We start from the raw sequence: 27,275 nt of genomic DNA on the forward strand, positions 1-27,275 counted from the left end.
CTCAATCTGGGGCTCCACGCAAGAGCTCATCCCGTTGGGGTCAAAAGATCATGAGAACGGTGAGCAAAATGGAACTACAACGGCGGGACCTATGAATGCCTGCAGAGAGCAGGGACCAAAGTAACAAAGGTCCATCAGTAACACACTACACCAAGAGGGACTCCAAAACCTGCAATTTCCAGGTGTTTTTCCCCCCCCCCCCCCCTCCCCCCCCCCCCCCCCCCCCCCTCGTACATGTCCAGGCCTGTCTGAAGTTTGCCAGAGAGCATTTGGATGATCCAAAGAGGATTGGAGAATAGCATTGTGGTCAGTGAAACCAAAATGGAACTTTTTGGTTTAAAAACTCAACTTGTTGTGTTTGGAGGAAGAAGAAAGCAAATTTGCATCCCAAGAGCACCATACCTACTGTGAGGCATGGGGGGGGGGTAAACCTCATGCTTTGGTGGCTGTTGTTCTGCAAAGGGGACAGGAAAACTGATCCATGTAAAGGGAAGAATTAACGGGGCCGTGTATTGTCAAATTTTTATGCCAAAACCACCTTCCATCTGTGAGAGCCCTGAAGATGGAACGTGGCTGGGTCTTACAGCATGATGATCCCAAACACACAGCTCAAGTAATGGAGCGGCTCCGTTAAAAAGTATTTCAAGGTCCTGAAGTGGCCTAGCCAGTCTCCAGGCCTTAACCCCATAGAAAATTTGTGGAGGGAGTTGAAAGTCTGTGTTGCCCAGCAACAGCCCCAAACATCACTGCTCTAGAGGAGATCTGCATGGTGGAATGGGCCAAAATACCAGCTACCATGTGAAGACTTGGAGGAAAATGTTTGCCCTCTGTCATTGCCGAGACAGGTTATGTTACATAGTATTGAATTTAACTTTTGTTATTGACCAAATACTACTTTTCTACCATAATTTACAAATAAATTCTTTGAAAATCCTAAAATGTGTGGTTTTTTTTTTTTTGTCAAAGTGTACCAAAAAAAATTAGACTCCATCTTTCTAATTAGAAAAACTTGCACAATCAGTGGCTGACTAAATACATTTTGGCCCCACTGTACTCCAGGTTTACCACATTGCATGTCAGTTTGTGGTATATCAACAACATTAAAAATTAAATTTTGACACATGGACTACACAAGACAGGAGCTCATGATTTGGTGCATATTCCTGAGCTGGGAGGCAAGCAGTATGTGGCTGAGGGGGCGCTATCACAGAAGTGTAGGCCGTGGTGTAGTCTAATAAATTGTAGTGGTATACTGTAAGTTAATTTATAGCGTTATGTATGGTATGCATACATAATGCGAAGAAGGAAAACTAAAAAACAACACATTTTGATGGAAATTATGTTACATGTCACTACGCATTTTTAAGTGGGTATATCCTGGAGCTTTCTATGGGCGTACCATGTAGACTAGCTACAAGTACAACACTGAGTGTACACTACCTTAAAATCAGATTACCAGGTGTGCCTAGTCATGTGGTGTTTTCCAATAAGGACTGACCAGTCATAGATAATGACTGGGACAATATCATGTTCACACATCTCTTATCCCGCTCGGCGCCAGTAGGTGGTAGGTTCAGAGTTTGCCATGGCGACCGAGACGGTACAGCCACCGGAACGGGAACCAGGGCCACTCCGATCTGTCACCGCTCGTGCCCGCTCGATCAAGGGCTATGATTAAGGGACGTTTGCGCACTCCCGAGACACCAGGAAATATGGCGGCGCTCATGACTCTGAGTCAGGTAACAACTCTCAATAGCTCAAGAAAAGTCGCAATTACCATAAATAATTACTATCAAGTGACAGCGACAGTCGTTGTATGTTCTATTTGCATTAGTAGTTTATAAGCTTTGTTGAATATTGGCCAGTGGAACTGTATTACCACCCTTTCGCTGTCAACTATGTTGACATGGTTAGTTCACGTTAGGGAAAATGTTAAGTAATAAGGATTGCAAAGTTAATGTAGCTAACGTTGTAATTGAAAAGGGAAGTTACTTTTGCTTTTATTTAATTAAAGTAGTTCCGTTAGGGTCAGTGACTGTAATTATAACATAAAAAGGGATAGCTAATTGCTAAAACTGAACAAAAACAAACCTTTAGTTAGTTAGCTAACGTTATCGATCAGCGTTGTATTTATTTATTTTTACCTCATACGGATACAGTTGAATGATGTAACGTTAGCTACAGTCTGCTAACGTTATAGCTAAGCTTTCTAAGAACTTAATGTAGTGTACGTGCGAGCTAACACTCTCTGCCTGCATCATGTCTGCTTCTCCAGTTATCAAGTGGAAACCCAGCCTATGAAAATTATTACAGACAGGTAAGGTTGGGGTTACCGCTGGTATTTCCTTTCCAGGTCTTCTAGTGTTCATTCAGCTGAATAATATCTGTCATATAAAATAAACTGATAAATACAGTTATGTCTGCTGTATCCACTAAGTGTTTTGTTACTGGTTGTTTGTAGCTGGACCCAGGAAACACAGGCAAAATATCGGCTGGAGATGCAGCTCAGTTCCTTAAGAAGTCAGGGCTGTCAGATAGCACTTTGGGGAAGGTGGGTCACAAACTTGCTTACATGCACACACAAAAACACACTCATATATTCGCCCAATAGCATCTAAACAGTTTTTCTTTCTCGCTATGTTTTTTTTAGATTTGGGATTTGGCAGATTCAGAAGGAAAAGGCTATTTGGACAGACGGGTAACACTCAAATTTTCTGTAAATTTTCTGTGATTGATGATGCCAATGTGTGCATTAAACACCGGATTTGACTTGCTTTCTCTTTCTTTTGTAGGGTTTCTTCATTGCTTTGAGACTTGTGGCCTCAGCACAGGGGGGAAATGATATCAGCCTTAACAACCTCAACCAAAACTTAGCTGCACCCAAATTTGTAAGTGATGAAATGACTCTCCTGACAATTGCAATATCCAATGTTGTTGTAGACACACTGGGCAGAGAAAAGCTAACTCAGTTGTTCATATGACAAATGAATGAACATTGAATATCTCAGAAAGGGATAGTGTAATGGGAAATTGCATGCCTAACTGTATTTTCCACTGGTGTTAGTGTGCCTGCTCTGTTTGTATCCTGATCTTCGCTTCATTTTTTTTTTTTACAGAAAGACACTAACAGCCCATTATTAAGTGTTTCATCGACGGTACCTGACTCCCAGTGGGCAATTAGGGTGAGTTGATATCATGTGTCAAGAACGTTCTTGAAAAAAAATCAAGCTTGTCACCTAAACATAATTTTTTCCCTTTCCAGTCTGATGAAAAAGGGAAGTTTGAGGGCATTTTTGAGAGTCTGTCCCCTGTAAACGGTCTCCTCTCCGGTGATAAAGTCAGGCCAGTTTTGATAAACTCCAAGCTACCTCTGGATGCTTTAGGAAAGGTGATATTACAAGTTGGAGTGATGTAACACATACTGTTTCTTTTCCTGTCATTGCAGTGTAAACAATTCAAAAGAGCCAAGGCTTGAACATATTTGCATTGACTTTATCATTTTGTAGATTTGGGACCTAAGTGATGTGGACAAAGATGGACACTTGGACAAAGATGAATTCACAGTGGTAAGCTGGTGTCTCGCCAAAATGCAACCTAGGTTTTTTTTATGTGAATGTAATTAGGACATAAGCGCCTTTTAAGATTTACTGTATTTTTGTTTTTGATCAAATGGCCTTTTGAATGGGATATTGACACTTTTTGACTGACAAGATGGTGGCGACCGGAAAAAACAACAGCTAAGTGAGTTGTTCAAAACCTTTTTTTAGAAAACTATGTATACACAAACAATGATCTCAATGCTTGAGTTCACATGTAGAGCTCCTGGTGATACTTTGAGCAAACTTTCATGTTGTATCGAGCCTTCTTAGTGTTTTAAAAATAGCGATTTTGATGCGTTCGTAGTTGTGCCTTAGCTCTATCATTCAAAAGTACATTTGGAAACAAAGATACTGTAAATCTTAAAAGTGGCCCTTACGTCCTAATTATGCTTTTAAGCAAAAGTTAACTTTGGTACATTCACAAAAAGACCCTAGGTTTAATTTTGGCGAGAGTTACGCTTTAACTTAAAGTTTTACTGTCACTCCAGAGTAATTCTGGGAAGCAAATACATTTTTATTTTTTAGATATGAGTACATTATTTGATTTGCCATTTTCTAGGCCATGCATCTTGTGTATCGCGCCATGGAGAAGGAGCCTGTCCCAACTACCTTACCCACTTCCCTCATCCCCCCATCTAAACGGAAGAAGTCTGCAGGAACCCTGCCAGGTGCTGTGGCTGTGCTGCCTTCTCTGTCTGGGCTTATGGGTGGCCCAGCTCCTCTAAAAGAATCCCTGCGAAGCACTCCTCCTCTGGCCAGTGCTACTCTCTTCAGCACCAGTACTGTCAACTTCTCTCCTAAACACTCCTTTAAATCCAGCTCACCGGTATGTTGCCTCCCTTACGTTTCTCTTGAAGTGTTGGTGTAGGCGTAGTGACCTCGTCACTCCACTGTGGGGGAGGAAGTTCTTTTTTCAAGGTTAAAATTAATATCATTATTAGGAATACCTTTCCTAAACTGATGATCATGTTTATTTTCACATGTAATTTTAGTAAAAGTGGAGAAATTATAACAGACTTAGTGTTGTGCCCTACTTTCTTGTTTAAAAATAATAATTCACTTTAGTAAAAAAGTTGTGTTTCTATTTTCCTTCAAGGGGAGGAAACATGACTCATGATGTTATGCCTGCAAACTTGGGTAGTTTCAAACAGCTGCCTCATGGAATTTGAGAAATCTTGGGATATCATAGGATTTCACTTTTTGAATGTGGCTTGTTATTTTCAAGTAGTATAAATTGAAAACACAAAATAACTTTCCATCCTCTTGGACAACTCAATACATTTTGTTTTTCTTGCTCCTCACTTATTAAGTGTTATAACGACATAGCCTGGAAACCAGCATTTCATGTATTAATTATTTTCTGTCGCTAATGGGTGGACCTGTTTTGCCACATTGTTTTGAGCCTTGTGCGGAGGCCAGTGCGTTCCTCTCTAACTTGTTATAGTTTCGCCCATGACTTTTGGAGAAACAGGTTTCTTTGAAAATGAAGAGAAGCAAGACTCTGTAGACACTTGTACCATGATTTACTGACATGGCTATCATGACACTCGATATCTTTTTTCCCCTTTTACCCAAAGCCAACAGTTGATACCAGATTAATTAGAATGCAATTTTCTTACATGTACTAGCACTTGCATTAGCTTATTTAGTTACAGTAGCTTGAATTGAAACTTAGATTTTACATGATGATTTTTTTCACTTTTTATTTGAATATGTGTGATAGGTTGGTGACAAATCATCATTGTGGTAAACACTGTTAGTAAAGGAGTAGGCACTGAAAACTGATGCAGTGAAATTTCAATTAGAGTACCAAATTTGCTTGGATATAAACGAGATTCCTAGTGAACTTATGCTGTAAATTGTACAAGCAAGAAGCAACCCTAAATTTGAACCAAATTGAACATAGTGGCCGAACAGTGTAATTGCAACTCCCGGCTTGTCACGTGAGACATATATATACATTCATGGTGAAAAAGCACGTGTAAAAAACATAGATATCTCAGGGTCTGGTTCGCAAGCGAGGGGACAGTGGAGGGCGAGATTGGCCAGAAAAAAACGGATCAGCGGGGGTATTGCATTTGCTTTCACGTGCACACAACGGCCAAAATGAATTTTCTCAGGAGGTTGGCTGGCATTTCTCTTAGAGAAAGGGTGAGAAGCTCAGTCATCTGGGAAGACCTGAGAAGAGCTGCTGCTCCTTTGCATTGAAAGAAGCCAGTTCAGGTGGTTCAGGCATCTGATGGAGGATGGCCCCTGGGCTCCTCCCTAGGGAGGGGTTCCAGGCACGTCCAGCTTGAAGGAGGCCTCGGGGAAGACCCAGGACTAGGTGGAGAGAATATATCTCCACACTGGCCTGAGAATGCCTGGGGATCACCCAGTCGGAGCTGGTTGATGTGGCTTGTTTGGGGTCATGAAATTTAATAAAATAATTAAGGGAAAGACTCTAAGCTATGTTTGGCAAGATTGTTGTTATTTGTGGTAAATATTTTACTCATTGGTCACTAGGTACAGTTCATGGTTTACTTTTAACCAACATAATTAAATGCCACCCGTTATTTACTTATAAGTTTTGCTCTTAGGAGATGTTCCCCCTAATCTAAAATCACACAAATGTTGTCTTTTGGTCATTACAGCCTGTGGTGAACTGGGTGGTACCGGTGGCTGACAGGGAGCTATATGATGAGATCTTCAAGAAAACAGACAGCGACAATGACGGCCTGGTTAATGGAACTGAGGTCATAGAGATCTTCATGCAGTCCAGTCTCTCCCAGACTATGCTGGCACAGATATGGTGAGGCACGAAGACGATCTTCACAAGCCAGCTGCAAAGCTTAAACCTACTTTTAATGTTATGAAACATTTTCAACCCTCATCCTATAATGGTCATAAACCAATATGAGAGTACTTACTCTTCTTATGAATAAAGCGGTTGGCACGTCGGAGGTTACGTTCTAAAGCACAAATGAACAACTATCAAACACTCAGATGATTTTGTGGAAACACACGCTCTTATAGTTTTCATTTTCCATGTCATTCATACATGTACAGCAGTAATCAAGGAAGTAGGAAACTCTAGTATGGATTTGTGGCCATTAAAGGACAAGTAGAGAACATTTCTGTTTGTTTGATAACGTAAAAGTAAATTTAGGCTTTGCTAATAGCTAATGGCTTGTCAACTCATTTTAAAAAGACGGGGGAGGGGCGGCCTGGATGGCTCACTTGGTAGAGCGCATGCCCATATATAGAGGCTCCCTCCTCAACGCAGCGGCCTCAGGTTTGACTCCAACCTGCTGCCCTTTGGTACATGTCATTTCATGAAACACTGAGTTGCAGAGTGTGTTTAATCCTGCAACCAACAGCAGCCCACATGCTGTCATGTTGCTTTATATAGCAGCGGACTAAGCAGCGGCCTAATCTTCACGGGTCTTAAGACTGTAGTGGGAACGCAGATAACTATGGGCAGAAGGAACCTTGTAGTTCCTTCAAAATAGTTTTGTGTTGAAACACGGCTTAAGTCATATAGAGTCACATATATACATATATTAGCTAGTCTCACCAGGTTTACCTCAATAGCTCCATCTGCTGGACAGTTAAATTATAATAATTTCCCCGAAATATTTGTGTAGCATAAGAAGGAAAAATGATTTAAGTGTGCTATTCCAAGGTGGTAGAAACTGACCATCAGAACAAAGAATAGTGTTTTTTGTTTTTTAAGGGAAGTTTCTCCTCCTGTCCACAGGGGACTCGCTGACACTAAACAGACGGGCAAGCTGACCCGGGAGCAGTTCTCTCTGGCCATGTACCTAATCCAGCAGAAGGTCACTAAAGGCACAGACCCTCCCTCCGCTCTAACCCCAGACATGATACCTCCATCAGAAAGGACTGCAGCCTCATTGGCGGTCCCTGTGAGTCCTGACTTTAGCCCACTGTAACCATGGCTTCATCTTTTAATTACCCTATTTATTTAAAAATTCTCCCTATTTTCCAAAGCCACTTGCATCTGTGCCTCATGTTTTCCTGCTACCATATGCCTTTCAAATGCTTTCTTCCTTTTGCTGTGCAAAACACTTATTTATGCGTTTGCTTTTTTGAGCTCTCGTCTATCCTGTCTAACAGAGCTGTGTGGGGTTTATGCCAGCTGTGAGACCTGAACTTGCTGCAGTAGCTTATATGCGCAGAGTGAGTAGTTAAGCTTTATGTCACAAGGTGGTGCTTCTGTTCTCTAATATTCTCTTGTCAGGCTTGGAGTTTCCCCAAATTCTAAACTTCAATTGTGCTAAAGAAAAACACTGCCACCTGCTGCTGTTTCATCGCCAATGTTCTGTCAAAGCGACCAATGTAAACTAATGTCCATTATACAGTGGGGCTCAAAAGTTTGGGCACCCCAGGAAATTTTTTTAATTAATGTGCATAAAGAAGCCAAGAAAAGATGGAAAAAATCTCCAAAAAGCATCCAATGACAAATTAGACGTTTGTATAATACAGTATGTCACAAAACGTTTTGATTTTATTTCCATCATTTACACTTTCAAAATAACTGAAAACAAAAAAAATGGCGTCTGCAAAAGTTTGGGCACCCTGCAGAGTTTATAGCATGTACCGCCCCCTTTGGAAAGCTGAGACCTGACTGTGTTATGGATTGTTCTCATTCATTGTCTGGAAAGACCAGCTGATGTCAATCTTAAGGTTTTAAATGCCCAGATTCATCTGACCTTGCCCCACCAATCAGCACCATGGGTTCTTCTAAGCAGGTGAAAACTGAAAACTGAAACTGAAAATTGTTGATGCTCACAAAGCAGGAGAAGGCTATAAGGAGATAGCAAAAGGTTTTCAGATGTCAATATCCTCTGTCCGGAATGTAATTGAGAAATGGCAGTCATCAGGAACAGTGGAAGTTAAAGCGAGATCTGGAAGACCAAGAAAAATATCAGACAGAACAGCTCGCAGCATTGTGAGAAAAGCAAGTCAAAACCCACGTTTGACTGCACGATCCATCCAGAAAGACCTGGCAGACACTGGAGTTGTGCTACACCATTCCACTATAAATAGATATTTGTACAAATATGGTCTCCATGGAAGAGTCATCAGAAGAAAACCTCTTCTACGTCCTCACCACAAAAATCAGCGTTTGAAGTTTGCAAATGAACATATAGACAAGCCTGATGCATTGTGGAAACAAGTTCTGTGGACCGATGAGGTTAAAGTAGAACTTTTTGGCCCGAATGAGCAAAGGTACGTTTGGAGAAGAAAAGGCACAGAATTTAATGAAAAGAACCTCTGTCCAACTGTTAAGCATGGGGGGGGGGAATCAATCATGCTTTGGGGTTGTATTGCAGCCAGTGGCACTGGGAACATTTCACAAGTAGAAGGAAAAATGGATTCAATAAAATTTCAGCAAATTTTGGACGCTAATTTGATGCCATCTGTGAAAAAGCTGAAGTTAGTACAAGGTATAAACTCTGCAGGGTGCCCAAACTTTTGTAGGAGCCATTTTTTTGTTTTCTGTTATTTTGAAAGTGTAAATGAAGGAAGCTTTTTGTGACATATTACACAAATGTCTAATCGGTCATTTGATGCCTTTTAGAGATTTTTCTATCTTTTCTCTCTCTTCTTTATGCACATTAATACAAATTTTTAACCTGGGGTGCCCAAACTTTTGAGCCCCACTGTAGCTACTTAATAATATATCCATTCTAGTAAAACAAGTAGTGTCACTTACTTTCCTAGTTGTTTACAAAAATACACAATATCACAGGTGTACTTCTATCTTTAAAGCTGTTTGTAAAGGCAACTTCTTTAACTTTTTTTGTCAGACCATGAAAACAGACAATAAGCTGCAGCTTTACATTTTGTATTAAGAAGAACAAAGTCTGGGGGAAAAGTATTAAAAAGGGCTGCTTGCTTACACAAGTATTATACTCACAAACAAATTATTTTACACAGATACACAATAACACTTTTTGAGGTTGAATATGAAAATAAAGGCTTTAGGGAGGGCAACAGCTAGAATATGTCTGACCAGTGCTTTGAGTGCTCGTAAACAAAGAGGATTCTGGGACATTGATTTGTGAAAGCCTTGATATGTTAAACACTGATATATAAACATAAACATTTTTTTTTGCCATTGTCTTGTCTGTTTGCATTTCTCCTCATTCATGTATTGTCTGGAACTCTAGCTAAGCAAGCTGTTTGTATTTCCTTCCTGTGTCTTTAGTTTTGTTAGACGTTTCAGCAGGAAGCTCTCCCCCCCCGCGCACAATTCATGTCCCTTCTGTTCTCTTTCTCCCTCCTTTTTGTCCCTTTTAACTATTTGAACATTCTCTTCCTTGTCCCCTCTTTTTCGCATCCATCTTGTCCATTTTCTTGTCTTAACTGTCTTCTGTCTCAATCACCTCATCCGTCGTACATTTGTACCCAACTCTCCTTTTCTCTCGCCTCTCTCACTCGTCCGTCTCTGTCTCGCTTCAGGACAGCAGCAGCTCCACAGGGTCTGCCGAGCTGACGGGCATCAAAGAGCTGGATGACCTCGGCCAGGAAATAGCTCAGCTGCAGAGGTGAGCCGCTGAGTAGCAGGAGGATAGCTTTGTTTCTCTTTCTCTGAGAAAACGGAGGTTCGGTTGTAGTGGGGTGATGTTAAGGTGTAAAGCTCTTTTAAACTCTTAGGTATATATTATTTTTTTATCAAATAATGTTATCCTTTATTTAACCAGGTGTTATTGTTAGTTAGTTTTCAATCTAAGAGATACTTAGCGGAGAAAGCAGTGTCAACATGGAGCCTTTCTCTGGGCCAGTCAGAGTATATCTGTCGTTAATATTCTGACTTCTTTTAGTGCTTCAACTCTCACACAAATGTCATGGAAAGAATACTGATCAAATGGTTGAAACAGATACCCCATGTTTCGTTAATGTTTTCTCTTTGAAAATCCTTCCAAATCACGTTTATGGCCGTATTAACAGACAACTATTAACCATTTCTTTTTTAACCAATGCATGCTCAAGATTACTACAACAGGGCAGTTTATATAGTGCCAGGTAAACTGACCATAAAGTAGACTATATCTTTCATGCAATTTAGTATGTTTTTTTCCCTTATGAAATTGTTATGTGGGAAACCCCGTCAGTCAAGCGTGTTAAAAAGACACAAAAATAATGTTTAAATATCCAAACTGGCACAGTTTTGTCTCTTTAAGCTCCACGTTTTGCCAACAAAAGCTTTGGTGGGAAGTAACAATACCTTTTTTTTTAGGTATTTTTTCTTTATTTGTCCTGTGTTGTTCATCTATAGAGAGAAATTCATTTTGGAGCAAGAGATCAGGGAAAAGGAGGAAACCATCAGACAGCAAAATAGTGAAGTTCAGGTAAGGCTGAGCAATAATGTAAGTCATCTGTTAAAGGTTAAATATCTGTAAAATAGTGACTCATGAGTGACTAAGTCCATCTGAGAAGCCTGGAAACAATATGAAGTTCAGGGGTGCAGATAAATGTTTGTAAATTACTGAAATTACATTTTTAAACAAAGCAAACTTATAAATCCATTTGGACCATTTTTTAAGTGTTATATGTTTTCAGATCCTCTCAAGAAGATTGTCAAGTTAATCATTATCATGTATAGATTCTGGTTTGAGAGTTTTGTGTGTGGCGACCCTCAGGACATGCAGAATGGATTGGACAGGGAGAGCTGCAGCCTGCAGGACCTAGAGTCACAGAAGCAGGATGCCCAGGAACGCCTGGATGAGATGGACCAGCAGCACTCCAAGCTGGAGGGAATGCTCAACGACGTCAAGCAGAAGTGTCAGGAAGAGTCCCAAAGGGTTAGAGACTTGACTTATTATTGAAACACAAAATGCTGTTATATTTTTTGTTGTGCTTCTGCTGATATGGTAATGCGCATGCAGTTGTTATCTGGCTGTGGTGTAAAGTTTTTGTGCCAAGCAGATGATAATAATACTGTAATTAACTATACTTAATACCAATTCCTTTTTTTTTCTGCTTTCACCCTCCAGATCTCGTCTCTGCAGAGCCAGATCCGCTCTCAGGAGACTGACCTCCACAGCCGGGAGGAAGAGCTGAGCCGCACCAAGACGGACCTGAGCCGGCTACAGGAGGAGGAGGCCCTGCTCGAGCAAAGTCTGCTCTCTGGTCGGGTCCAGCTGGACAGCATTACCAAATCACTCAAAACCACTCAGGAAGAGATCAACCAGGTCAGTGCAGACAAAGTAACTACAGGTTACACAATGATGTTCTGCCCCTTTTGGGCCAATAAGCTCTCTGATCAACTTAGTATTGAAATTAGAAGGGTTTTAGAGGAAAATGAACAAAGTAATCTCTCGATAGCCAATCATAATACTGACTTCCTTGTGGGGGTAAAAACGTTTGTATGTTTATGTTTTCCCATCTGTGGAATTTGGACTTTTTAGTTTTACTTTTACTTCCATCACTGGTATGCTAAAGTATTTAGCCTACTTTGAGCCACACATATTCAAAGCATTTTTTTGATTTTATCAATTTACTGGTAATCATTATTCACCACTTACGTAATTAGCTAAAAATAAGGTGCATTCCTTAATCTGCAGAAGACTTGACTTTTGAGGAGCCTGTTTTTTTACTCTTAACCAAGGCAAATCAGTGACGAGTTAGACTTCTGCAAAATAAACCGCTATTCAGATAATAGTGTGCAAATTCTACTTTTGCTTTGAAAATACTTTATTTGAAAATGTGACTTGACATAGTGGCTTATCCATTTCTGCCAGGTGGGAAATTCTCCAGTGTTAAGCAGCTCTGACAACTATACAGTAAAGGAAATCCAATCAGTGTGTTTTATGGAATCAGAAAGGGTCATTTTGTGTTTTAAGGCACGCAGTAAGCTGTTGCTGATCCAAGACAGCCAAAAGGAGATGACCAAGACCATTGAGCAGTACAACAGCGCTTTGAGCGACATCAACGGAGGAAACTTCAGCAACCTGCCTGATTTAAGTGAAGGGTTTGCTGAGAAGGAGAATGGAGGTTTCAGAAGTGCGGTGAGGAGATCATGAATATATCCTTCTTTTCACCTCAAGTATTTAGCCCTTCAAACTTGATTTGCCTTTGCTTCTAATGAGGAGCACCTTTCTTATCAACAACTCTTAATGTGCCTGTTAAATGGTTACTAGATGCCAGAGGACTGCAAACACAAATATGCTCACAAAACCCGTTTTGTCATCCCAAATATTTTAAGTTGCTATACTTCCTTGTCTTATGCCATACTCACCATGCTTTTTAACTGTGTTCTGCTGCAACATTGTTAGTGATGGCTTAAAAATCATCAGTTTATTGCTGAATTATACTGTGTGCAAGTGCATAGTCAAGACTTAACTATAAGCAAATGTATTAATATGTTTGTTTTCTGGATTCATTCTTTAGGATGACTCTTTCAAGTCAAAGATAGCCATGTTCAACAACAACAGTGCTAAGGAGCCTCCAGCAGACCCCTTCCAGACAGAGGACCCCTTCAAGTCCGATCCTTTCCTAGGTCTGAATACCTTGTCTTATCCTTTTTTAAATTTATTTTATTTTTTTACATTTTGCAGAAAAAAACATATGTGTTACACAAGTTTGAGCCTATGTTGTATCTTTTTTATATACTCTTGTATTTCTGTGAGGGTCAAGGTTATTCCCTGTTCTGCCAGCTGTTCACCTGCAGTAATTTTACATCTCTATTGTTACAACCTATAACATTAAGTGGCCACAACAAAATGAAGAGACACCATGAAAAAGGATGAACAAAAGTTACCAAACCAAATAGAGTAAATTAAAGAGCCAATTAAGGATTATTAAAATGTGGGGTGGATGTCCGTATAGTCAGTGGTGTAAGTGTGCATGATTGAGTAATGCCTGGTGTTGTAAGGTGCAAAACAAGAATAAGAATAATCTTAAGGCAGCAGATTCAACCAAACAATGGGTGCCTGTAGGGAGAAGGGTGAAAAAGCTGCAGCAGCAAAAATGTGTTCCAGGTTACACTAATGCCATGTTTCCACTGTATGGCGCTGCTCTGCTCGACTCAACTCATTTTTTTTTTGATAGCAGTACTTTTCTTTTTTTGTTTTACACTGCGAATAGTGTACAGCGTAGTTTTGCGGGCTGCCTTTGAAAAAATCTGGGTCTAGTTTTAAGAAATGCTGTGGCTATTGATGGTAGCTTGGCCATTTGAAAATTGCATTATAGATGCCAAATTGTGGAGTTTTTTAAAAATTTCTGTTGTATGTTCTAGTCTGATTGATTGCATGCTGTGGAAACCATAAATAAATCTTAGAAAGCAAGATTATTTCTTCTTAGAGGCTGCAGATGACTGAAGCCTATACCCAGCCATTCTAGTTGCTCTTTTCTTACTGTTGTGTCCTTTTTCTAGATCCATTTGGTGGAGATCCTTTCAAAGAAAGCGACCCCTTCAAAGGCAACTTAACTGAAGATTTTTTTCAGAGAACGGACAAGTCTAACCTGTTTGGATCGTCGGACCCCTTCAGTAGAAAACCCACACCACCAGCCAAGGTATCAAACACCTCTTCTTTTGCCTCCCAAATGATGTGTGTTGGAAGTCTTTTGTATGCGAAATGACTTGGGAAAACCAATGTTCTTTTGCCAAAAGTTCAAAAATAAAATGTCCTCCTTTGTGTACTGTATAAAGGACCTGCTGTAGTTGTCAGTGCTGATAAAAACAATCTCTGACATGTCTTCACTATTGTAGATTCCGGGAATAGCAAACCAGCAAGGAGAGATTTCTTGTGGTTATACTGATGTGGTCATTTTGTATGTATTTTAATCAATTTCTTTAAAATCGGTTACTTACTGTAATTGTGCTTTGCTTCTTTGTTTTTCTCAGCCAAATGCCCTGACAGCTAACAGCCCAAAACCAGGTACGTTGCTGGTCTCAAGCTCCAGAGGATGTCAATACATAGAGAGGTTTTACTCTGGATCTTCTCAGTTTTAAACCTGGGGTAGTATTTGTCCGTGCCAAAACACTTAGTTGTTTCTGGACTTCTTGCCTTTGTAAAGTCATAAAGTTTCTCAGGTTAGCTTTTTATTGTGTTTAAAGTTTTCTATATTGTAGTATATACTTTGCTCACAAAATTAAAACAGGTTGTCAAATATTCAGTGCTTTTATTTGTTCTTTTCAGTCAGTTTGAAGATATAGGTTGTATATTTTCCTCAATATACAATACTGTATGTTGGCTTTTAATCACTTTGTCAAAACAAATAAATATGTATAGTCATCTCTGTACTATATGTATGTGCAGATTTCCCAGAATGTGACTCTATTAACTGACATCCAAACGGGGAAAGAACGTTCTAGTTGTGAAACAAGTCTCAAAGGTTCATTCTTTGCCATTCTGGGGGACGTGTTAGATTTAGATTTTATTTTTGGTAGCATCAGGGGCAAACAATTTTTACTCACTTGTGGCTTCAATTTTTCCTGTGGTTTAGGGCTATTTTTAGTTGAGTACCTACACATTTAACTACTGGCCAACTAAAAATACTCCCCCTACCCTGGAAAAACAGGAGGCTCGCAGGAGCCAAACATAACAGAAACTCTGTAACTGCTGGTCCTGCTCTACTAGAATATACTGCCACTCCTTTAACCAGTTCTCTACTACCTCTGTCCTGTCTTTATATCTGCTGCCATTGAACTGCTCTGCCTCATTCGGTACGGAAGTTGTTTTAAGTTAGTGGCCACCTCTGGTCGATGCTCTGCCGTGCTACACACGTTCAGAAGAACACAGAGGCAACTGTGGACCTGAGCTGAGTTACTGTGCATTAAAGAAAACACTGCGTACTTCACATGAATGGGGTCTCTTGTGGTTGCACACTCACAACAAACATATTCTATTACAATGTTTTGTTTTTTCACTGTAACCATCTGCAGTTTGCTGTTTTTTTCATTAAGCGGCATACCACTGAGCTTCAAAACAACACAGGCACAGTTCTGGTTAACAGTACACCAACTGACGCCTTTAATTAGCTGATCAGATGCATACGTCAGGTTAAACAAATCTCTGTCTTCTAGGTTTTTGCGAAATGTCATGGAAAATTAAACGGTCATGCCAAATTCCCCTCTCTGAAAATAGCATGCATTCAGCATAAGCAAGATGCTGAGATGATTTTTGAATGTGTGGTCTGGGGCTGAACTTCATTACAGTTTCTGGCTCTTTCCATAAGCTTATTCAAATGTTCCAAATGCATTTCAATGTACTCTTGTCACAGATGTGTTTGGGACAGTGAGCCCCTTTGGAAGCGACTCTTTTGGAAGCAAGGGTGGTGGATTTGCCGACTTTAGTCAGATGTCAAAGGTAAGCTCTGGAGACTCTTAAAGTTCTGAATCAGTGCACCATAAATCATCATTTTCCACTAGTGCTGTAGAACGTTGTGTTGTTGACTTTACGGTTATCATGGATGAGTTCAAATTTTTCTGGCAATTTATCACATTTAGGAAGTCTTTCTAGTATATTGCCAGAGGCTTTAGACTTTGGCTGCCATTTCTGCATCATCATTATTTTGTCTTTTCCCTTGTGTGTGTGAACAGAAGTCAGGCAACCCCGTTCTCCCATCAAAGAAAAATGTGCCTAACCGGCCTGCACCCCCCTATGGTAAGGTGTTTAATTTAATTAATTAATGTCAAAGCTTACTTTGACATTAATGATTCAGTGATGTTCATAATGAGCATGCTACGTTAAAATCAATAGTTTACTAGATTTTTGCTGCAACATTTGTGCAGTGTTTATTGTGATTGACTGTTGTCCTACTAGAAAGGCATTTTTGTGCCCTGATGGCTTGTGGGGGAAAAAAAAGAAACTACTTCCCTGTTGAGTTTAGAGGGTGCAGAGAACGCAGTTTATTCTTTTTAAGTTGTAAACAGGAAAGCTATTGGTAGAGGTACATTAGTAATATGGGTTTACAGAGTGATGTGCACTTATTAGTAGAGCTGCAAAGATTTTGAAGAAGATCGATTAGTTGTAACCTTTTAAATTAATTGCCAGCTATTTCAATAATCGGTTTGAGTCATTTCTTTAAGACTAAAGTAACATTTCTTTCATTCCAGCTTGTGAATATTTATTTTCTAGTTTCTTCTCTCCTCTGTGAAAGTAACCTGAATATCTTTGAGTTGTAGACAAAACAAGACATTTGAGGATGTCGTCTTAGGTGTTTGGGAAACACTGATCCACATTTCTCACCATTTTCTGACATTTGATAGAACAAAAAACTAATCGAGAAAATAATCAACAGTTAAATCGACTATGAAAATAATCACCAGTTGCAGCCCTACTTGTCAGTGTTATTAAGACAGCAACAGTTGAAATAGCCTGTGTTAAGTTATACTTATGTAATAGTTTGATTAGATCGACTGTTGTACTTTTCATTGCCTTGGATGAGTTCAGCCTCATGTTTTATCTTGGTTTAAAATGTATAAGTCACACGCTACCCACAGGCCATGCCCACAACATGCCGCTGTGAACTTGCACTTATTCCTTTAGCAGAAGCCAGAGCGTGAGAAAGTTGGTGTTCCCCTTTGCTTTACCACACACAGAAGGGTAGAGATAAGTAGCCACGGTTAGCCAGCAAGCTTGCCCCAGAGATGTACCTCATACGATGTGGGGAAGTGAGAAGTCCACATTTAGTTTGGTTATTTAAAGCTGAAATTTCTAGTTTGCTCTTTATCTGATAGTGGAGCTTTTGTTAGCATAAAGCCCTTCAATCCGCAGATGTAGCCAGTGTGACATTGGTGCACACATTTCGAGAAATAAATAATTATGGCCACATTATAATACCGTCAATATAGGCAATGTGATCAAAGCTTACAGAAGACAAGGGTGTGTCCGTCTTCTACAATTATGTGTTCTAAAAAGCTGTGACACTGCTTGTTGAGCTTCAGTGCGTCAGTGAACTGTACTAAAAAATGTGGTTAACACCTTTTTTTTGAACCAATATCTTTCTCCCCTGGGTGACTACTCTGCATGCCATGAGCTTAAAGCTGTTTGCTTCCTGTACAATTTAGCAACACAATATTGCGGATTTGTCTTCAAGGTGTGAGCTGATTTTCCCAAGGGGCTACCTGTTGTTGGCTTCTGAAGAAGCCTTGTCTTACATGCCTTTCGTGTTTATTATAACCAGGAGGTCTGCTCAGTTTGACTGCATCAGAGCCGTCCCAGTTTGTTGCTCAGCGGACAGTAAAGACTCTTTTGTTACAACACACTCAAGTAAAGCATTCTGTCCTGTGGGTTTTGCAGGTTTTGGCTCTGTAAGTGTAGTTGACTTACAGTTTTCTGTTACATGAGCTGCTAATCTCATGATTTTACTCTTCAGATTGTAGGGCTGAAGGCTCAGAGGTGTCAGCTCTCTGTCACTGGGCCTCATTCTGTTAACTCCCCCTCACAGTTATATTAGCGATTGACCTCCATGCTAACTAACTAACAACTGAAAGAATATCGGAGAGCAAGCAAAGGCTCGGTGTGGAAAGAAATTAAATGTTTGTATGAGTGACTTGGATAGTCCTCGTATCTGTCTGCCTGGTAAAGGGGCTTTTGCGTGCTTGCTGTTGTCTCTGGCCTTTGGCAGGAAGTCAGGTTTTATACAGTTTTAGTGAGCATGTTGGTGAACCTGCCTGGTCAGGTAGCACTCAAGGAGCCTTTTTCAAGTTTTGAAGAACAAGCTAAAGGTTTATGTGCTGTCAAAGCATGATATGCCTTGAAGCAGAACACAACAGAGTAAATCTGCCTCTTTGTCCTACATCCGCTTCCTTGCCATCCTGAATAGCCTGATGGCAGAGCATGCTCTCAAGTGGAGAGAAGGCACATGGCAAGTTTTGGTGTCTTGTTTGTATCATTTTGACATTACAGGAATTTATTGTATCTTTCATGCCAGCACGAAAGTTGTGAAAAGGAGTTGTGTGTGTTTTTATCTCGAGCTCTGTGTTGTAATTTTTGTTTTTCTACCAGGATCTGAATTTGTCAAGGTAAGACTGTACAAGGGTGTGGTGGTCAATCCTTTGCATGTGAAAAACCTGTCCGCACGGCATAATCTGAGTATGGTGATGAATGAGCAGCACAATTATGTTTATATCCCCAGCCACAGTGATCCAAGCACTAATTTATGGCACTAGAATGTCACTGTGTATGGTGTAGGAAGCTTCTAGTGTTGCTGTCTTGGCTTTTTTTGTAACGTCCGAGTGAAATATAAACGTCTGTATTTGTGCATTTATTTCAAATCATTTCAGTTATGTTCGACATAGATTTTGAGATTCTGCCTAATTAGAAACATTTGATTTTGAATTTGCATACACCCTTCATTTTTGCATCTTGCTTTCGCTCGATGACTTCTGTCTATTTATGCTGACAACTTAGCCTGCATCTCTGCATATTTGTCCACGTCTAATGTTTGTTTCTCTGCTCTAGTTTGGAAGTGAGAGCCAGAAGCTGGAGTGGGTCAAGCAGGAGAGCAAGCGTGAGGAGCAGGAGAGGCTGCGGAGGCTGCAGCTCCAGGAGCAGCAGGACCTGGAACTGGCCCTCGCTCTCAGCAGGGCCGATATGCCCAGCATCTGATCAGCCATGCCCTACCACATCTTTTTGTCTTCTTGCTTCTGCCTTACAGTCTTCTGTCCGCAGGCACAAGACAACAGCACCAACACTGGCTAGCAGCCCCTGTTACCAATTTGTGTAATGGACCAGTGTGTCTCTAGCCATGACTGGATTTGAGTCAAACAACTCCACATTTAGCAGCCAGTTATGGTTCATTGCTCCCAAACTACATGACAACTATAATCAAGGACAATACGAAGCCACTTGATTTAAGCCTGGCTTCATCCTGCAAGAACATAGCGATTTAACGCAACCCGAACCAGCAGGGCACTCCACTACAACCGACTTCTAGCTCCATATTTTGTTATGGCTAATAACCCCTGCCTTATCCAAAAGCCTTTCTGTTGGAAGTAAAAAATAACTTGTTTTATTTATATACGCAATGAGTCTGTGGTGTATGAAGTATGTGTTTAATGCACTGTATAAACTGTTTTATATAACCTTTAATTAATATTAGAAAAAAGAAAAGAAATTTGTATGGAAAGTCAAACCAGATACGCCAACTACTCTGTTGGCCTATGATTGAGTTTGTCTCTTTTTTTTTTTCTTTTTTTTTTTTAAAAGAAACTTCTTTATATGCTGTAAATATTAGTTAGATGAGGATTTTATGTGCAAGCACTGGAACAAAAGCAAAAAACAAACCTAAGTGATCAGATTGTCCATTGCATGCTTTAGGTTTTTATTTCAAATCTTACAACTGTTTCTTACCATTTATGGCTGCTTATGAAATATTTATGGCCTTGAAGTACAAGGATTAATGAAGAAATATTTTAATATAATCAAACCCTCAAATGGGATCTATATGTCAAAGTAGAAATATGTTTTGGAATCCCTGCCACGCATTTCAGTCTTAACATAGCTTCGGCTGAATATGATTAAGCCCCATATTATTGGTCGCCTCTTGCATTTACAATATTTAAGATGCTAATAATAATCATTGAGGTCTTCCTTTTTTCTTTTCATTTTAAACACTATTCAGTCCACTTGCAGCGCTGTTGAACTATCCATCTTATGTCAACAGCTTGTGCTTGTCAGATTGTTTATCATTGGTTGCCTTGTTGTTACGTCCAAACAACTTGCCCTCCCACACAACTTTAAGCCTCTATAAAATGGAAGTTGTATAAATCTACACTGTTTATTCTGGTGCTGTTAGTTTTTTGTTTTTTACTTATTCACACTACCATTGATGCCCAGTGACATCTGCTTCCAATTCAAATCAACCAATTGCTCTTTCTTTTTCTGGGAATTTTTTCTGTTCATTGTCTTACAATCCATTAGAGCAACATTTGTTTAAATTACTTTAAAATATTGCATACTTGTAATTATATTACACTAATCAGGTTTATTCGGCATATAATGTATGCACTGTATATTTCAGAGCTTACTGAAAATGTACAGAGTGACAACGCCTTATTTATCAACATATCAACATGTAATGTTGCACAGTATGTATATGGTTATAAAAATCTCTGTAAATAATGACTTCATTGAATAAAAGTAATTTTTAACATTCCTGGAACAAGGTAAGTCTTGCCTTTTAAATTAGATATTGTAGCTGCAAAAAGACCTGTCACAGCAGATCATAGTTCATAAAATAAATGTATCAGGGATAAATATAGATGTTATATACTGTAGGTGGACTCGAGGAACAGTAACTCAGCATTGTACAGATATGACGTGTTATGAAGGAAGGCAATGGGGAGCTCTACGCTTAGGACTTAAACTGATGCTTTGATAAAATGTACAGTACAGAGGTGTTCTAACATGGATCTAAGGGGGATTGTTTTTATCTTGCATTGATATTGGAACCAAAAAAAGTGAAATGAGAGTGATACATTTGCATTTCCCATTGCAGATATTTTTGACCTAATGCGTACTTCCTCATTTCCTTCTTGATCAACACATCTAAGTCACATTCTGTTTGTACGTTTTATTCTGGGGGAATTGGAGATATAATAAAACGACTGTGGAAGTGCGTGATGCCAGTTTTGATTAAGGGTGTGATTTTATCAAGTTAAAAGTTTTTAAACAGTTACAATGAAACAAAAGTATTGTGTCAATCACCAACCATATATTTGAAGAATAATGTTTAATATTTATCTACTTTATGAAATGCCATCTGGCTTTGAGACTACTCAATGCAGTCTTTGATGCGGGAGAAACAAATACTGACTGACACCATGCAGACATAATATCCATGAACTCAGATACTTTGAAACTGTAGTGCAGAGTGGCTCTGTGTAATTGTAGTATTAAGGTCCTTTGATGTCCTGCTATAATTTCTACCCATCAGAAAGGGAGTCTAAGGGCTCCCCTGATGAGGGTTTGCTGTGCCCCTCTGTCCAGACGGCTGCTGGCTCACTCTGTAATTATGGAAATGGAGTGTTTGTATTTATAGGCTAAGCCCACAAGCAACTGCCGTTCTCTGTCTTGCAGCTGCAAAACATCACAGTGGAAATCAAGTGCCTAGGTTTCAAAATTAAAGTGGGTATACAATGGCAACATATATAACCTATTTAGTGTAACTGATCCGATGGTCTGCACGCCTGCTGCACTTACTTAGTCTGGTTGTAAGCACAGTATGAAACCTGTTGTTGAGTGGGTGGATGCGGTTTATTAAACTACATGTGTGAACAAGGTATCTATAATGACAGACATGCATGAAAAGTAAAGAGTTCCCCAGTCAAAAGTTCAATTTCCTTGTTTTTAATATTTACAATAAATATACATTTTACAGTATAAAACCATGTACATATTTATATAAATCTAAGTGAAAAATAATGCACAGGACATCAAGCCCTTATAGTGAACAGAGGGGTTGGATCCAAGAGTTTCACACAAGAGGAGACATCAACTCCAAGAAGAAAAAAAGACTAAAATAAAGCAGTTTAGGCCATTCAGACATTGAGGCAGTTTAAATAAAACGTTGTCTCTTACATGTCACCCCTGTCAATAAGAACATGGTCTATTTTTTGGCCATATCGTTCTGTCACTAAGAGTTTTACAGTAGCACAGTCATAGAAAGGCACTTTTGTGTCAAACACAGCGTTCCAGTTCTGTCAAAGAAGAGTAGTATATACAGGGCCAGCCCCTTCTTGGTCTGCCTGCTCTAAAGCAAACAAAGCTTTTCCAAAGCTTTTATTGAACCAAAGTAGTACCAGCTACGTTATTAGAAAATAATAACAAACTTTTTAATTCAATATTATATATAAAAAAGACTTTGGTCATGTGAGCAATTTAAATAAAAAATACATCAGTTGAATCACAATAAAAATAACACAACCCCCTCCGTGAACCCCAAGTCCTTATGTGTGCTACTTCACATGTGTCTCTTCATGTGAAGTGCCAGGTGGTCAGACCTGGAAAAGGCGCGTTCACACAGGTGGCACTGGAAGGGCCTGTGTCCGGTGTGTTTGCGGAAATGACGAGTCAGCTCATCGGAGCGGGCGAATTTCCATCCACAGCCTTCCCAGTTGCAGTGATACGGCTTCTCACCTGCATGGACAAAGAAATGGTGGATTATTAGTCGGTGCAAAAAAATGGAAACATGGCTTTGAGTTATGTATGTGCGTAATTGCGCACAGATGTAATCGTATTTGTCATGATGGATATGGTCTCAAACTTACCGGTGTGAGTTCGGAGATGTGCCTTCAGGTGTGAGCTCTTGGTGTAGGTTTTCCCGCAGCCAGCGTAGCTGCAGGTGTGCGTCGCTGTGCGCTTCCGCGGCCATGTGCGCCGTCCTCTCTTGGGTTTGGACTCCAGCAGCTCGAGAGGAGAGGAGGGCGGTGTGAGTATCACCCTCTGCGCGCCTGGCTGCAGGCTCAGACCTTCATCGTACATGCCAAAGGCAGAATGCGGAGCGTGGTAGGGCATCTGCATCTGTGGAGCCTGAGGGTGGTGCGGGAAAGCCGCGGGTGTGTGATACTTGTGTGAGAAGTTCATAGGCTGGCACATCTGTGCCTGGCAGTCCGAAGCTCCCTGCTCATCGGGACTGAGAGGCGGGGTCATGTTGCTGGCTGCCCGCGGGGAGATGGCCACTCGGGGCTGCTCGAAGGACATCATGCATGAAACGTTCCCTTCTTGCTTGATTTTGCTGCAGCTTTGGGGCACCATGCCCATAACGGGGCCGTAGCCGTCCATGGGTGGCTCCACTTTGATGTCCTGGCGGGGAAAATTTGCCGTATTTACATAAAATCTCCCCTGGACGCAGGGGTTGCGCGTAATGCCATAGTTGGTTCCTTCGGAGCGGAGCAACTCTGTCATGAGGCTGGCGCCGTACGGGGGCGGTGGGGAGCGGTGGTCGTCTGCTGGATAGGGTGGCACGGAGTTTCCAGTTGTGTACATGCTGGGGTCAGTTGTGGCCACAAATTCCGCTGTGCTGTCTGAGCCAGTCGTGTTGGCGAGAATAAAATCCAGATCCAAATAATTACTCAGATCCTCGTCGTCCCTTTTGCTGTGATTGTCAAGGCTGTGTACCATTTCAAGCATGGAGCAGCTGGTGGAGACTAGTTTGTCCACATCTCCTTTCCATCTCTATAAGAATAAAATATATATTATTAGATATGATAATTACGATGTTTATGTGAAATTGCAGGTGATATCCAACTGGACACGTAAATCTACTTAATATTGAGCTTCTTTTTCTTTAAATAAGGAAATAAGTTAGTTGTTTTTGAAAATAAATGAGTTCAAACCTCTTTTTAAGATATTTGTCCTTCCATTATAATTAAAACAGGTGAAACAAAGTGACGCATTGGCTACCTAATCCAACTCAAACATATCCACAGATTTTAAAACATAATACAAGATTGTTTTTAACTTACGTTTTCCCAGGTTTTTTCTCTTTGGTTTGAGAAGGTAGAAAATGACGGAAGCATCACTCCAGATAAGGCCATTGTTTGGTGAAATAATAACTATTTCTTGTCAAATTCGTGTTGAGTGTTGCTGCAGCCGCACCAGAGTCCGTGCGTCTATTTCACTCTCGCTCTCCACAGCTGCGCTCTAAAGACATGAACAAGTTTAAAAGTGGAAGGAGGTCCTCCAAACCTTATAACTCTCTAGCCCGAGTACGCCTGGCCAATTGTGAGAGCTCAGGAAACAACGTAAAGTTTGGTAAATTTAGCTCTTTATAAAGCGGCTCGTGCAGGCAACTGGGCTCATTGCTCTGTGTGACATGCGATGCAGCGCAGAGCAGCCTATAAAGTGGAGGACCTCCCCCACAGGCTGACGCAGATAAAGACCCACCCACCTGAGAAATGGGAGGCTGGAGTCGGAAAAAAGTTGCAGGCAAATTGCAAACACACGAGCAATAGCAATAGCAACCATGGATACTTACGTAATATGCTGAAGAGTACAATCCTAATTACAGAAACTGCTGGAGGCCAGTCTGCTCTAGAACATTAATATAAGGCTGTCAGGACTTCAGCTAATCACCAGAACAAAAAACGAGATATGGCTTTTTTGATGAACATTAATCCAAATATAATTACGTTCAGAGTAGTAGGATAAACTCATGAAAGACACAGAACTAAGACATATATTCTAATAACAAGCATTGGGGATCATGGCACAGACATCTAATAAGACTTGAAACACAGCACACACAATTGTCCCAAAACATCCTTAATTATATTGAATTCGACAATTTTGGTTAAGTCTTGTGATTGTATAATTTCATTTCCGGCTTAAAAAACGTTTTTGGCATTCTTTCTTTCTTGTATTTCTTTTTTTCTGTCCAGTAAATGACAATAGCCTACCAATTCTACATTCTGCACCTTCAAACTTTCAAACTAGTTTGTATGTGCAGCTGCCTCCACCTGTTTGGCGCGTCTCGCTCTCGGCTCATTATCATTAATGGAGATGGTTTTGTCCTCTCACAGCAGGCTTGTCCAAACAGGCGCCAGGGTCGTCTGAAACGGTTTTCACGGCTTTTTAACGCTCTGACACACTCGTGATGTAAACATGATTTGAGGTAACGTCCCATTCAGCTGTTAATGACGGACGAGGGGGCTTCGGTGTCGATTGGAGTGAAATTTGCATCACAACTCTGGCCTGCTTGTTGCTGTTTCTGCTGAGTGTTCTGACACGAAGACAGCCAGATTGTTTTCTCAGCAGGAACCCTGGGACTCCAGAGGTCATTAGGCCAACTCTAACTCTGGACTTTGTATCATTTTTGAACGGATTGTTTCTTGATGTAAAATCACTCACATGAACTTAGATTTTAAGATCATCAAGATCAACAGTCCCAAATAAAAGACATTTTAAATTAGAAATAAAGAGACCATTCACATGAAGATCTACACATGTTTTATTAAATCCAACAATCATCAGCAGAGGTGTAAGAAGTATGTAGGTACTTTTAAATGAAAGTAGCAATACAGAGTAATACTTAATTAAAAAGAGTAATACAATTTTCACTTGAAAGTAAAAGTGTTATCAACAAAATGTAGTAAGTATCAAAAGTAAAATTACTTATAATGGCGGTAGAAGGACCCTGTTAGTTTGTACTTTTTTTGATTGGAGAACTTATAGTGATGCAGTCCTCCGAAAGCAGCCATTTATCTGGTTTTTACTGCATAATACTGTTGAGATAGTTTAATTTACTTAATATGTTTTACCTTAATCTGTCTTGTAGCAAGAAGTCTAAAATGTAAAATAATTACCGCTTCGCGCAGTCTAAGTATAAAGTGGTATAAAATGAAAGTACTTAAAGTTTAAGTACATCAGAATTGTACTTATGGTACTTGAATAAATAACTTTTTCCACCACAATGTGGTGTATGTAACTACACATATCATTTCGTCCAAAACCCCAGAGACGGGAACCTTCCCCTCTCTGCAACAGGTGCAGTACAAAAAAGGTAAAAGTACTCAGTGTGATGATGATCTGGGCCAACACAGAACGACTGAGCTCAGCGTCACATGACAGACACATTACCTCTCATCAAGCTGTCATGTTCACCATAAACTCTGTCAGTGCAGCTGTGAGGTGTCCACATCCTGATCCACGATCTTTGCTTGTGTGTTCAGTGGAAAGTGCGTCACGTGGAGTCCAGTAAGGCCGGAGAGGAAGTATGTTTTTAGTGGCAGCTGAGGCTGAACCCCTGACCGCTGACTCTGACCTTGCTCTGTGCAGCAGGACTCCTCTGCTCTGCTACCAGTGAGAGTGCTCTCACTTCCCCTCTTCCTCAGCTACCTTTAATGCTTTGTAATGTTACGTTTGGATTTAAGGAACTTCGTCCACTGCTGACCTCTTGGTTATAGTCATATCTCATAATTTACTTACAAAAAAACCCTAATAAAAGCCTTTTGCAGCATTTTCACTCTCTGGAGGCCATGTTGGAGTTTCTTACCTGTTCAACATCAGTGGCTGTAGTAGGGACCTCACTGATTTGAGATTGCTTTTAAGCTGCCTCGCTTAAATAAATAGTTTGACATGTTTAAAAAATACTCTTATTTGCTTTTATTGCTGAGAGTTTGATATGAAGATTGATACTATTCTCATACCTTTGTGTTCAATAGGAAGCCACAGCCAGGAGACAGTTAGCTTAGCATAAAGACTGGAGGCAGAGGGGGGACAGCTAGCCTGGCTATTCCAAACATAACAAAATCCACCTACCAGCACCTTGAAAGCTCACTAATTAACATGTATTTTGTTTGTTTAATCTGAACAAAAAAACAAACAAACAAAAAGTGTAACAGTGGCAATTTGTGGTTTTATGGGTGCTTTACCGGCATGTGCTGGACGGGCGCAGTAACTTTAAAAGCTGTAGTTAGTATGAAAGCAAATAAGCGTGTTTCCCAAAATGTAGAACTACTCCTTCAAGCACACTTTGACATGTGGACAGGAGGAGTCAGGCACGAAGCATCAATCTCTTCTACAGGACCAACTGAGCCACAGCTGCTGATGTCATGTTAGGCTATCTCTTTAGAAAGACAAGAAAGTTTAATTTGTTCCTGTAACCTACATTTGGAAATTACATAAATAAATACCCCGTATCACATCTTGGTTTTTGTACTATTAAATGACTTTTACTTAAAATATTACAGACCAAAAGTAGAGATGGAGATCCTGA

At 40.2% G+C, this 27,275-nt stretch overlaps 2 protein-coding genes across 5 annotated transcripts; one reads left to right on the top strand and one right to left on the bottom strand.

Annotated features, from left to right (window-relative positions):
* Positions 1-1,626: 1,626 nt before the first annotated feature.
* Positions 1,627-20,672, top strand: eps15l1b (epidermal growth factor receptor pathway substrate 15-like 1b). Of its 4 annotated transcripts, XM_032530614.1 has the most exons (24): positions 1,627-1,739; positions 2,276-2,317; positions 2,462-2,551; positions 2,651-2,698; positions 2,793-2,888; positions 3,117-3,182; positions 3,263-3,388; positions 3,507-3,566; positions 4,159-4,425; positions 6,233-6,390; positions 7,339-7,504; positions 7,716-7,778; positions 10,068-10,153; positions 10,885-10,957; positions 11,249-11,410; positions 11,603-11,800; positions 12,452-12,616; positions 12,999-13,107; positions 13,984-14,123; positions 14,455-14,488; positions 15,834-15,919; positions 16,153-16,216; positions 18,563-18,579; positions 19,019-20,672. In XM_032530614.1, the coding sequence occupies exons 1-24, from the start codon at positions 1,671-1,673 to the stop codon at positions 19,163-19,165; spliced, it is 2,532 nt and encodes an 843-aa protein (XP_032386505.1). In that variant the 5' UTR covers positions 1,627-1,670; the 3' UTR covers positions 19,166-20,672. The 4 variants fall into 4 exon arrangements, with proteins under 4 accessions (XP_032386505.1, XP_032386504.1, XP_032386506.1 ...); XM_032530613.1 differs by lacking the exons at positions 7,716-7,778; positions 18,563-18,579 and adding an exon at positions 17,739-17,865; XM_032530615.1 differs by lacking the exon at positions 18,563-18,579 and having other exon boundaries at positions 19,019-19,264.
* A 1,219-nt stretch (positions 20,673-21,891) lies between these two features.
* On the bottom strand, positions 21,892-24,372 carry klf2b (Kruppel like factor 2b). Its single transcript, XM_032530619.1, has 3 exons — positions 24,025-24,372; positions 22,828-23,734; positions 21,892-22,696 (listed from the first exon to the last, which is right to left on the bottom strand). Exons 1-3 carry the CDS (start codon positions 24,094-24,096, stop codon positions 22,521-22,523), a joined length of 1,155 nt encoding a protein of 384 aa, XP_032386510.1. The 5' UTR covers positions 24,097-24,372; the 3' UTR covers positions 21,892-22,520.
* Between the last annotated feature and the right edge of the window lie 2,903 nt (positions 24,373-27,275).

This window comes from Etheostoma spectabile, chromosome 12 (assembly GCF_008692095.1).
Source record: "Etheostoma spectabile isolate EspeVRDwgs_2016 chromosome 12, UIUC_Espe_1.0, whole genome shotgun sequence".
Lineage (NCBI taxonomy): Eukaryota > Metazoa > Chordata > Actinopteri > Perciformes > Percidae > Etheostoma > Etheostoma spectabile.

Coding starts and splice junctions, on each gene's coding strand:
- eps15l1b (XM_032530613.1), top strand. CDS start 1,671: ATGATTAAGGGACGTTTGCGCACTCCCGAGACACCAGGAAATATGGCG. Junction 11,411..11,602: donor GTCAGGAAGAGTCCCAAAGG/GTTAGAGACTTG, acceptor TTCACCCTCCAG/ATCTCGTCTCTGCAGAGCCA. Junction 11,801..12,451: donor CTCAGGAAGAGATCAACCAG/GTCAGTGCAGAC, acceptor TTGTGTTTTAAG/GCACGCAGTAAGCTGTTGCT.
- klf2b (XM_032530619.1), bottom strand. CDS start 24,096: ATGGCCTTATCTGGAGTGATGCTTCCGTCATTTTCTACCTTCTCAAAC. Junction 23,735..24,024: donor GAGAAAAAACCTGGGAAAAC/GTAAGTTAAAAA, acceptor TTATTCTTATAG/AGATGGAAAGGAGATGTGGA. Junction 22,697..22,827: donor ACATCTCCGAACTCACACCG/GTAAGTTTGAGA, acceptor TTGTCCATGCAG/GTGAGAAGCCGTATCACTGC.